The following is a 12,828-nucleotide window of genomic DNA, read 5'->3' on the forward strand; positions in this document are numbered from 1 at the left end:
AAAGTAGCTTTTGAAGGCCCAATCACACAGATAACTGACACTTTGACTTTTCTTTGCACTGTGTTAGACATAGGTAACAGAATGACTCAGGGCTGTACCTTCATGTAGAAAATATAATTAATAGCAAATTGCATAAAAGTACACTAAATTTTTAATTCTTACATCATTTTAATAAATTTCTTGAGATTTTACTTTATTTAGTGTGTCATTAAAACACAAAATGTAAGGAAGATATATATAATAAAGGAAAACAGTAAGTTACCATTCTTGTGTAAACACGTTTTGTAAATACAATTTCAACAAAGATTTAAAAGTTAATTACAACGGTATAAAGTTATGAAGTATTATAGAAACAGGATTCATAATTTTGTTTTAAATGGTCTTTTCATGTATGAAAATACTATCAGTTTAAAACAATCTTTTTTTAAGGCAGTAGGCTCTATTTACCATCATTTACAATTGCTTTAATTAGAATGTTCTTCACTTTCAGTATATTCAAGAGCTATTCTGTTGGCAAAAATTTTTAAGATAAAGTTTATTCAAATAGATAAGTAATTATATAATGATTAAGAGCCAGAATATCTGGGTTCAAATTCCAGTTCTGCTACTTATCAAGTATAAGAATTTGGGCAAATTTCTTAGTTTCTCTGTGCTTCAGTTTCCTGATCTGTAAAACTAGGATAACAAGACTACCTGCCTCAGTCTGTGGTTATCAGTAAATGCGTTAATACATAAGAGCAATGTAATAATCCTTGGTATGTGGTATGAGTTCAATAAACATTAGCTATTATTATTATAGTAAATTAGAAATTTAATTCTAGAGAATAAAAAGCTGAACTCAAATATGTGACTATTTATTTGATACAGACATATTTTCTACAAAATAAAAAAACCCATCAGTTTGTACTTCCCTTATATAATGACTATTCTGGTGTTTGTGTGTATCTGTTGTGTGTCAGGGGTCTTGGGCTGAGTAAATAATCACATTAAAAATTTTAAAAACTTCCAATTAAAACAGAAACAAGAACAAATGGCCATTCTTGGATCATCTGCAAAGCTGAATGAATACTTGACATGTCTTTCTGTGATTCCTTGCAGATATCATGGAAATCAGGACAGTGGCAGTCGGAATTGTGGCAATCAAAGGGGTGGAAAGTGAATTCTATCTTGCAATGAACAAGGAAGGAAAACTCTATGCAAAGGTATTGATAATTGATAGCTTAGGCTTAATTTTTAAAACTAATTTTTGTCAAAATATCTCACCTTTCTGAAAAGTAAAAATGGAATTAATTTATCTCCAACTGTATTAATATAATGATTTTATTAAAACACTTTTTACTCAAACATTAAGAAAAAAATGTTTTCTGTGTGACTTTGGACAAATGGCTTGTTCTTTGAATTTTGGTTTCTTCATCTGTAAAATGAGTTGAATGAACTGACCTCTAAGCATCCTTCCAGCTCTAAAATTCCATGTGCGTTTTAGATATTTAAAATCCAAAATTTCCATTTGCCAGTATTAAAGCTCTTTTTGTTAAAGGTCACCCAATTTGCACATTGCTGACATGAAAATTCTTGGGAAAAAAATCTTGAAATGTTTAGTTCATTTATCAACATCAATCTCACAATCATGGGCTTTGAACTGTAATTATTCACATTGTTCCCACTTCACTACAATGCAAAATATGTAACAGTTCATCCCACTATAATAAAATATAATTGGCTTTCCTTTATATTCCCACAGCTCAGCATAATGCCTGGGACAGGCTAATTACATAATGATATAGGTTTAATGGAATGAACAAATGATTGCATGGATGAACAAACAAATTAACCTTTTATCTTCCATTACCATTGAAGACAATGTAGAAGTAAATAAAGAAAAGTTGTGAAACAAGTCTCTCACCTGAGGGAGGCAGAGGTTCTGCTAATTATACCAAATTTCCAATGGTTAAAGAATGAGTAATGAGGGAATAGTAATATGAGACCTGTTACTTAGGAGGAACTAGGTCCTAATTTTAAAGAATAGTTGACATGAACTGCCAAAAAGCTACACATATTTCATAACTAACTGTGTAGTATGTGGTGTTTTTATTTCAAATTTAAGATATCTTTTTATGCAAATATACTACATAAGTATAGCTAATAAACTACATTTGGCCTGCTCAATCTGAGGGTTAAAAAAAGTCGTGTATGTTTCAATTCTACCAAATATTACCTGCTTACTCTTCGTTTAATTGAGCCTCTCTAAAAATCATTTGGATAATGTTTGTTTGTTTGTTTGTTTTAACAGAAAGAATGCAATGAAGATTGTAACTTCAAAGAACTAATTCTGGAAAACCATTACAACACATATGCATCAGCTAAATGGACACACAATGGAGGGGAAATGTTTGTTGCCTTAAATCAAAAAGGGATTCCTGTAAGAGGAAAAAAAACGAAGAAAGAACAAAAAACAGCCCACTTTCTTCCTATGGCAATAACTTAATTGTATATGGTATATAAAGAACCAGTTCCACCAGGGAGATTTCTTTAAGTGGACTGTTTTCTTTCTTCTCAAAATTTTCTTTCCTTTTATTTTTTAGTAATCAAGAAAGGCTGGAAAACTACTGAAAAACTGATCAAGCTGGACTTGTGCATTTATGTTTAAGACACTGCATTAAAGAAAGATTTGAAAAGTATACACAAAAATCAGATTTAGTAACTAAAGGTTGTAAAAAATTGTCAAACTGGTTGTACAATCATGGTGTTAGTAATAGTAATTTTTTTCTTAAATTAATTTACCCTTAAGAGTATGTTAGATTTGATTATCTGATAATGATTATTTAAATATTCCTATCTGCTTATAAAATGGCTGCTATAATAATAATAATGCAGATGATGTTATATAAGGTATATCAGACCTACAGGCTGCTGGCAGGATTTGTCAGATAATCAAGCCACACTAACTATGGAAAATTAGCAGCATTTAAAATGCTTTCTAGTGAAAAATTATAATCTACTTAAACTCTAATCAGAAAAAAAGAATATTCTCAAAAAAATATATATGAAAGTCAGTAAAATAGATAATTTAACAAAAGTACAGGATTAAAACATGCTTATACCTATTAACAAGAACAAAATTTCTAATGCTGCTCAAGTGGAAAGGGTATTGCTAAAAGGATGTTTCCAAAACTCTTGTATATAAAATAGCAACAGTGATTGATGATAATACTGTACTTCATCTCACTTGCCACAAAATAACATTTTATAATTCCTCAAAGTAAAATTGAGAAACCTTTAAGTTTTTTTCAAGTAACATAATCTATCTTTGTATAATTCATATTTGGGAATATGGCTTTTAATAATGTTCTTCCCACAAATAATCATGCTTTTTTTCCTATGGTTACAGCATTAAACTCTATTTTAAGTTGTTTTTGAACTTTATTGTTTTGTTATTTAAGTTTATGTTATTTATAAAAAAAATCTTAATAAGCTGTATCTGTTTCATATGCTTTTAATTTTAAAGGAATAACAAAACTGTCTGGCTCAACTGCAAGTTTCCCTCCCCTTTGTGACTGACACTAAGTCTAGCACACAGCACTTGGGCCAGCAAATCCTGGAAGGCAGACAAAAATGAAAGCCTGAAGCAATGCTTACAATAGATGTCTCACACGGAACAATACAAATGTGTAAAAAATCTTTTGCCACATATTCTTGCCAACTAATTGGATCATATAAGTAAAATCATTACAAATATAAGTATTTACAGGATTTTAAAGTTAGAATATATTTGAATGCATGAGTAGAAAAGTATCATATTTTAAAACTATGTGTATTTAAATTTAGTCATTTTCTAATCTCTAGAAATCTCTGCTGTTCAAAAGGTGGCAGCACCGAAAGTTATTTTCCTGTTAGATGGCAAGAGCACAATGCCCAAAATAGAAGATACAGTTAGGAATAAGGGGCCCTGAATGTCATGAAGGCTTGAGGTCAGCCTACAGATAACAGGATTATTACAAAGATGAATTTCCACTTCAAAAGTCTTTCATTGGTAGATCTTGATAGCACTTCATATGTTCACCAATGGGAGGTCAACACTTATCTAACTTAAAAGGTATGCTAACCATTGTGGTTTTAATTTCAAAATATTTGTCATTCAAGTCCCTTTACATAAACAGTATTTGGTAATACATTTACAGATGAGAGTTATAAGAAAAGACTAGGTCAACAAAAACAAAAGATTCATTTGATTTTCCTGTGGTTCATCTACATGACTAGGATGCAGGAAATTAGAAAGAACTGCCCTTCCTCAGATATACTCTTGGGAGAGAGCATGAATGGTATTCTGAACTATCACCTGATTCAAGGACTTTGCTAGCTAGGTTTTGAGGTCAGGCTTCAGTAACTGTATGTAGTCTTGAGAGCATACTGAGGGCAGAGGAGGACTTTGTTTTTCACATGTGTTTCCTTAGTGCCTAGCAGACTATCTGTCCATAATCAGTTTTCAGTGTGAATTCACTGAATGTTTATAGACAAAAGAAAATACATAATAAAACTAATCTTCATTTTTTAAAAGGGTAAAACATGACTATACAGAAATTTAAATAGAAATAGTGTATATACATATAAAATACAAGCTATGTTAGGACCAAATGCTCTTTGTCTATGGAGTTATACTTCCATTAAATTACATAGCAATGCTGAATTAGGCAAAACCAATATTTAGTGGTAAATCCATTCCTGGTAGTATAAGTCACCTAAAAAAGACTTCTAGAAACATGTACTTTAATTATTTGTTTTTCTCCTATTTTTAAATTTATTATGCAAATTTTACAAAATAAAATTTGCTCTAGTTACACACACTTAGAATTCTAGAATCTTAAAACTGTAAGGGGTCTCCATCCCTCTTACTCATTTGTAGTCTAGGAAATTGAGATTTTGATACACCTAAAGTCATGCAGCTGGATAGATATACAACTGTCACAAGAGTCTAGATCAATTAGCACATGCTTTCTACCCTTAGACTATTAGTATTATTAGCTAGTGGTCTTCTGGGATTTTTGTTTTTTATTTCTATTGAGATATACATTTGTACACAAACGTATACATTTGTACACAAACATAACTATGTCTTGGCAATGCACTTCATACAGAATTACTAATCTATACTGTGATGATTTGACTTAAAAGGAGAAAAGAAATTATGTAGTTTTCAATTCTGATTCCTATCCGTCTTTTGTTTACGAATGGAAAGCTTTGTGCAAAATATACATATAAGCAGAGTAAGACTTTCTAAAGTGTTCTTTGAAAGAGAAAATTAAATATATGAGTTTCTAACAATTAAAAAGGAAAAAATCAAAATACAAAATGATAACAAAAGTAAACAAAAGATACTTTCAAAGCAGTGAACAAAACATTTTGACATAAGCCATAATATAAATTATAATATAAAAATATAAAAGCCATAGTATAAATTGTCAGCCTGTGAGCTGGCTACATATTCAATTTAATGACAGAAGAGAAGGGGTGCTGGAGGTAAATTCTTAGGGTTTCTATCTCATAGAGTTTGCTCTTCTGGTTCTCTAGACTGCCAAACAACATAAAGATGTACGAGGGGACCTAGCTGTAGTAAAAGCAACCCTATAACAACAAAAACTCTAAAACAGTGCCCCTCACGATTTTCTACTGAAATATCTCTAATAGTAGAGGTATAAAATAAGAGGTTAAAGAATAATACAAAGGGGGCCCACCACAGGCAGAACATTTCTTTTCTCCTAAGTGTGATTTTTGCATCTTACTCCATAATATATTTGTGGTTGTGTTAATATGACAACGTCTGCAATTAAATACCAGTAAGCAAAATTGACACATCAGAATGACTTACAGGGCTTATCATGCAGTTTCATTTACATCCCTACCCCACTGTCATTTACTTGAGTGTGAATGAGACACAAGAGATTCTTTGCCTCCCATAATCCAACTTTACACATAAATAACACAAAGCTAAAGGAAACCAGAATTCAAATTCATCATGCATAGGAGCAATAACAAAAATATTTAACAGTCAGTATGGGTGATTGCTGGCCAATCAGAATACATCACTGATCTATCAAAACGGAGACAGGCCACTAGGACTAACTTGTGGGTATCATTCCTATGATCACCCTAAAACAGAGTTGGGAAAATATCTATTAACTTGTCTCTCTGGTTTGAATTCTCAGTATGTATCTTAATATGAAATAGCTCATTAAAACTTCATGTGTAACTATTTCAGCACTGTTGTCAGCTTTATTCCACTTCTGTACAGTATTTATTTAACCAAGCTGCTGCTTTCAGTGAAGGTCACTTGTTCCTTCAGGGACACATATACACCCACCTATCCTTTAATTTTGAATGGTTTGTCGAGAAAATTTACTTTCTCTTGAGTTGAAAAGACTTGACAGGAAGCAAGAAATAATACAGTCCTAGCCTCTTTCCAGTAACATCTGATTTCTCCATTCTCAAACTATACTTCTCAGGGAACCAGATATTTACTCTCGTCTGGGAAAATGCCTCTTATGTTTTCCTTTTACTTTCTGGTTATCATGTGGTTGCATTTTCCAAATCCTTATCATTGAATTTATGAGAGCCTACCCGAATGTATTTTCTTTCATTTATATTCTAATAATTGAAATGTGAGATGAGAATAACATTTCACTTATGAAAAACCCTTCTCTTGATGAATCCTTCCACGTATTAGTTATCTATTGCTGTGTAACAAATTAACTTAATGGCTTGAAATAAATATTTGTTTTCTCATAGTTTATGTGGCTCAGGAACCTGGGCATGGTTCAGCACAGTGTTTTTGGTCAGAATTCCTCATGAGGCTGCAATCAAGGTGCCGACCAAGGCTGTAGTCATCTACCTCAATATTCAACTCAGAAAGGGATCCACCTTAGATCCTCACTGGCTGTTGTTAGGACCTATCACTTCCTTATCACGTGGACCTCTCCACAGCACTGCTGACAACATTACAGTCTGTTTCCCACAGAGCAAGAAATCAGAGAGTGTGAGATAAAGTACCCAAAATGGAAGCCATAGGTTTGTTTGTTTTAATACATATAACCTAGTTTCAAAAGTGATGTTACCTCTGCCTACACTCATGAGGAGGGCATACATACTCATACAAGGGCATACATACAAGGGCACTCATACAAGGGCATACATACCAGAAGGTGGGGATCACTGGAAACCATTTTACAGGCTGCCTAATCCAAGTCATAAACTAGATGTTTTTAATGTCACTGCCATAAGCTGGGATTCTACAGGGTCAAATAAGCGTAATTCATGGCTTTCAGTGGAGATCTATTCAGCAGAGAAAGAGATGAAATATGTATATTCTCTGTGGAAACATTCTTGATTCTTCCTTGAGGGATACTGCATGGTCCATTTCTACACAGGATAATTAAGAAAAGGTTGAACTACAGTCTGGACTTCCTATTAGCCTGAGATGTGCCTACTTAGAACTCTCAATGTAGCGGAAAAACTAACAATATCCCTTTGCCTCCACATGAAGCAAATTACCCTGCCATCAGACTCAACATGAAGATAATCCTCCCTTTAGCTGCCCTGCCTCAAGAGAATAAGATCATAGATGCCAGGTGGAATTCCTTTGGGCCATAGAGTGTTTTGTTCTACACAATGAAGGCAATAAGCCACAATTTACCCACGACCATCTGAGAACAAGACCTAAAAAGACTTGAAAACAATTGATTTCAATGGTAGGTGCACACTGGTATCCCCTGTTCTATATATAATATATATATATTGCCTCTGCCTACACTCATGAGGAGAGTATTATACAAGGGCATACATACCAGAAGGCAGGGATCACTGGAAGCCATTTTACAGGCTGTCTAATCCAAGTCATAAACTTGGATTACATATATAGAGAACAGGGGATATATATATATATATACATACACACACAGAGAGAGAGAGAGAGAGAAAGAGAGAGAGAGAGACAGTGAGAGAGAGAGAGAGAGAGAGACATAAAGAGAGAGAGAGTTAGGCCCCAAAGCAGGCCAGTTACATCAGTGTATATGAGAGGCGGCCCATGCAGTGGTATTTTTAAAATTCCCCAGAAGATTCTAAAGTGCCTCTGCAGTTGAGAGCTAATTAGGTAAATGCAAACAACAACAAAAACCAAAAAAACCTCTTCTGAAACTATGCCTGCTTCTTCATCTTTGTGTCTTCTTTAAACACTTTGAAAGGCCTTATTCCCTTCCAGTCCCTCCCGCCCCTAGGTTTTCCTAGATGCCTCTGTATTTTCTGCTATTCACAACTGGGGCTCACAGGAAATGCACACACTAGAAAGAGAGCGACAATTGTTTTTGCATCAGAATGATTATGGAATACAAAGTGCACAGAAGTTCTCCCTCCCTCACCACTCTCAAACAGAACAGTCAGAGTGATTCTGTTAAAATATATTTCAGATCATGCATCCTCTGTTTAAAACTGCAATCGTTTTCCATATTCTTCAGAATAGGAGTCTGTCCTTATAGTGGCTAAGGAGTGGCAATGGAAGAAGGTGAGTAATTAAAAACTTTGCTGCTGAATTAGGTGGGCAAAACAACAAGAAAAAGTAATAAAAATCTAGAGAAATCATGCACTTAAGTTGTTTGGCAGATATCCCTAAATTCTCAGTTCATTGTAAAGAAATACTGGATACTATAGACAATATTGAATGGGTATAATCATTATTAGAATCATATTCAGAGGAAAGGGCATAGCTCTACATCGAAAAATGACGAATGTACCTTTTTATGTTTGAAGTAAATATATTTAGGGCATGTACATATCACCTTAATAATTCTTCACTTGACTGAAATTTTTCCATTAATCAACCAATTAATAGATACAACTAGGCTAGATGAGAGGGCTTCTACTTTACTATTACTTCTTTATTATATATCTCCTATTGTTGATTGTTTTTGGTTACTTCAATTTTTTTACTAAGACAAATATGAACAATTTATATATGCTTTTTTATATTTCTGATTTTCTTAGGACGATTGCAGGAAATAAAATTGAAAAACCGATTTTCTGAAAGTTTTTTCCAGAGTACATTTTAATCAGCAGTGCTGGGAGTAAATATTCTTATTTTTATACTCAAAATTTAGTCAGCTCTTATTCTTGTCTCTTCTTCCCTTTGACTCTGTGAATATGGTAAATCACCAACACTCAGCTAACTTCTTTCTCAACATCTGTTCAGATTCATCTCTTTCTTCATCCTTCTACAGCTTTATTACTTCATGCCTAGAATTTAGCAATAGTTCCTTAATCTTTCTTGTTTCAAATTCCTTCCCATCTCATATGCTGCCTAATCTTTAATCTTCCTATAATACTTCTTTGACTATTTCAGTTGCCAACTGAAGACCCATATTGGCTCTTTTTTGCCTATTGGGTTTAGTTTAAATCTCTTAAACTAGCACCCAAAGCTGTCAAACAATTGGCTGTAACGTGACTGTCCAATCTTCTCATTGTTCAATATAAACCTCATAGTTTCTTTAGTTCATTGTATTTATCATGATTTACACAAGTTGTAAATTGATTCTGCCTTTGAGTTTTGTCTATACTGTCCCCACTGCTTAGAATATCTCTACGTCCTACTTTCAATCAATCCATACCCTGCTCTGCTCTTAAGGACAAAGCTCAAGTTTAATGAGCTATTCCCAAACTTGCCCCTGCCTTATAACAATTTTTTCCTTCTCTGAATCCTATTGCACTCTAATATAGTAATTGATTGCACACACACACACACATACACACACATACACACATATATATGCAATGTTTATGTATATGTGTCTTCATCTACTTCAGTTAAACAAGCATATATTGACAATTCTACCATGTTTGTATCAGGCACTGTATGATAAATATATGTTGAGTGTGAAAAAAGTAAAAATAACTATTGCCTTTTTAAAATTCCACATGGAATCTAGTAGGGAAATAGAACCTCGAAAAGTATTTAATACTATTAATACTTGCTTACTAATTGATCCATATTAATAATCTATTGATAAAATATATAATAAATTTTATATACAAAGATCTTTCCAGTCTTGTCATCATGCCTACATAATCTTATCTATTGCTATACAAAGGTCTGTGTTATATATTGGCGAGTTCCTTTAGAATCTGTTTTTAAAAATATGCTATTTAACAAATGCAGCAATCACTATGTGAGGTAAAAACACATCTATACTTTTATAAAATTCTGTCAGTCACAGGTTTCAGAGCACAAAATATTTGATAGCATTGATAGTGATGCTAGTCCTGTATAGTTAAAATAGCATCCATTAGGAAAAGCAAGAGATCAAAACTTTTTGCTTTTAAAGTACTTCATCTCTTATCCTTGAAAGCTTAGTGTGTTCAGCAATTCATGCTCATAGACCTTCTTAGAATGAATCATGTAACAATTGTGTAACATTTTTCAGCTTTTCTCCCTGTTCTTTATTCCTCTCTGTCATTGTTTTGCTAGGTGACAGTGCTTATCTCAATTCAACTCTAAGTTTCTACAGTTAACAACGTTAATTGTTAATTTTTCACGTTTCTCATTTATTGTACATGTCACTCAACTAGCTACTCATTTGTCCAACTTTTATGATATTGCTCTATAATGAAAAAAGAAAAATGTTACTGTTTTGCTAATAAATCTTCCTAATTAGCTCCATTCACTGTTTCAAAAATAATATTTGGATTTTTATTCTCTTTCAGAAGAGAAATATTTACCATGCTTTAATGTTATTAAGGTTAAATCACAGGTGATATTTGTCTTCTAAATACTTCTTTATTTTCAAATTTTCTACATTAATATATATGATCTTTATTATCAGAATAACAATGGCAACTGTAGTTTAAAAAATTATCTTCTCCACATTCAGTTTTTATGGAGCTAGAAGAGTGGATGTTGGTGCCCCATTGACGTAATAAATAGCATGGTCTTCTCATGAATGATCAAACCTGGTACCCACATTGCTCATCTCATTCAATTAACTAAACTCACTGAAACTCCATAATTTCATAACAATGTAGTCATTGTTACCATATTTTAATGGTGACTGTGTCCTGAATCTTCTTCTTGAATCTGTTCCTTTATCCAGTAATCATCAGGATTGCTCAACTCCTCTTACCTAATGTCCCTGTCTCATCTCTTCCTCACTACTTTTATGACCTCATTAAGTTGTACCTAAAGTTTAGCAATAGCATCCTATTTGTTTTTCTGTTTCAGGTCCTCATTGTCTCAATTCCTGTTTAGTTACCTAATATTCCTAAAACGTCATTTAAACTACGTCAATTACTAATTGTAGAACCCACGTGGTCTCTCTAGGGCTCACTGAATTTGGGTAAAATTCTTTAAACTGGAAATCAAAACCATCAACAAATTGGTTCCATCCATCCGGTCCAATCTCCTCACTGTTCACAAACTTCATAGTCTGCTTAGACCATTGTTCATGTCATTTTGTGTACACACCATGCTTCGTCCTATCTCTGGGATTTGTCTATCTTGTCTCTATCCTCCAGAATGTCTCAACTTCTCACTATCAACCAATACCCTGCTCTGCCATCAAGAACAAAATCAAGATTCTCCTTTTTAATGAATTATTACCAGACTTGGTCCTGCCTTACAATGATTTTTCTCTTCTGTAAATTCCCACTGCATGTCAATCTATGCCATTGATCTAGCATTTATTTTTATCTCTACCTCAATAGAGGATGGATAGGCATACCTATATGTCTATCTATCCATGCATCTACACTTATCTACTTAAGCAACACAAATACACACATACTTATGTTATATAAATATATGTCCACATCTATTTCAGTTACACAAATATATAAAGGGGTCTGGGTATGTATGTACGTGTATGTATATATGTGTGTGTGTGTGTGTGTGTGGTCAATAGTACAGTGTCAGGCACTGTAATAGTGATAATAAAATCCATGCCTCAAAATTTAAAACAACTACATACCTATAGATATATAACCAATTTTATGAAGATCAGATTTGGAACAAATGAGCCTTTGGAACCACTAAGAACCATAAGTGATAGCTGACAGACTGTCAAGAAAAAAACTTTCTAAGTCTTTAGCATGTCAATTGTAAAGCACATGTATAAGTTACCATTGTGCTTTGACCCTAATAGCAATTTTAATGCTTGAGTCTTATATATAAATATGTATATATTAAACAACTGCCAAACCAGTATCATCTCTATTGCCTTAGTGGGAGACACACACACACACACACACACACACACACACACCCTAAACATAGACTCAGCAATAAATTCAAAAAATTCAATTGAATAGAGAAATGTGTATTGTCAAGAACTGCAATTTCGTCTCATCTTTGTTGCAAACTTTCTCGTTGACTTCATTCTGTGTTTAACAAGGTCCAGTATTGTCCTGGAAGTCCATATTACAAGATGGACTTTATTAGTGAAAACTTTTCCTAACATTTTGCTAGATTTATACATTGCGCTGATTTACTCTAATGAAAACTTAGCTGCCCTCTTAGGATACTGCTTCCCCTGCAATCCTCTCAGTTGGAGGCTCTTTTTTTTTTCCCCTCACACAGTATTCATACCACTGTCCAGAGGTGTGTGGTAGGTATATGTATGCCTACTACACATTCTATATAACTTATTTAATCACATTTGTTGGTTACTGTCTTGTCTCTCCTCACTAGCCATAAGTTCCATAAGGAAAAGGATATTGTCTGTTTTGTTCCCCTATGTATCCAAAGCTCCTTTAAGAGTATCTGTTAAGCACTCAGTAAATATATTTAATACTCAAGAA

General features: G+C 33.3%; 2 protein-coding genes across 4 annotated transcripts in view; one reads left to right on the plus strand and one right to left on the minus strand.

Annotated features, from left to right (window-relative positions):
* FGF7 (fibroblast growth factor 7) overlaps window positions 1-6,759 on the plus strand; it is a 68,168-nt gene extending 61,409 nt beyond the window's left edge. For both annotated transcript variants that reach the window (XM_011928588.1, XM_011928589.1), the window contains exons 3-4: window positions 1,099-1,202; window positions 2,291-6,759. In XM_011928588.1, coding sequence (XP_011783978.1) covers window positions 1,099-1,202; window positions 2,291-2,485 — 299 coding nt within the window. In that variant the 3' untranslated portion in view covers window positions 2,486-6,759. The remainder of the gene's footprint in view (window positions 1-1,098; window positions 1,203-2,290) is intronic.
* FAM227B (family with sequence similarity 227, member B) overlaps window positions 1-12,828 on the minus strand; it is a 293,298-nt gene that overhangs the window by 154,435 nt on the left and 126,035 nt on the right. The gene's annotated exons all lie outside the window — the stretch shown is intronic.

The sequence above is a fragment of the Colobus angolensis genome, unplaced genomic scaffold (assembly GCF_000951035.1).
Source record: "Colobus angolensis palliatus isolate OR3802 unplaced genomic scaffold, Cang.pa_1.0 Scaffold78, whole genome shotgun sequence".
Classification (NCBI taxonomy): domain Eukaryota; kingdom Metazoa; phylum Chordata; class Mammalia; order Primates; family Cercopithecidae; genus Colobus; species Colobus angolensis.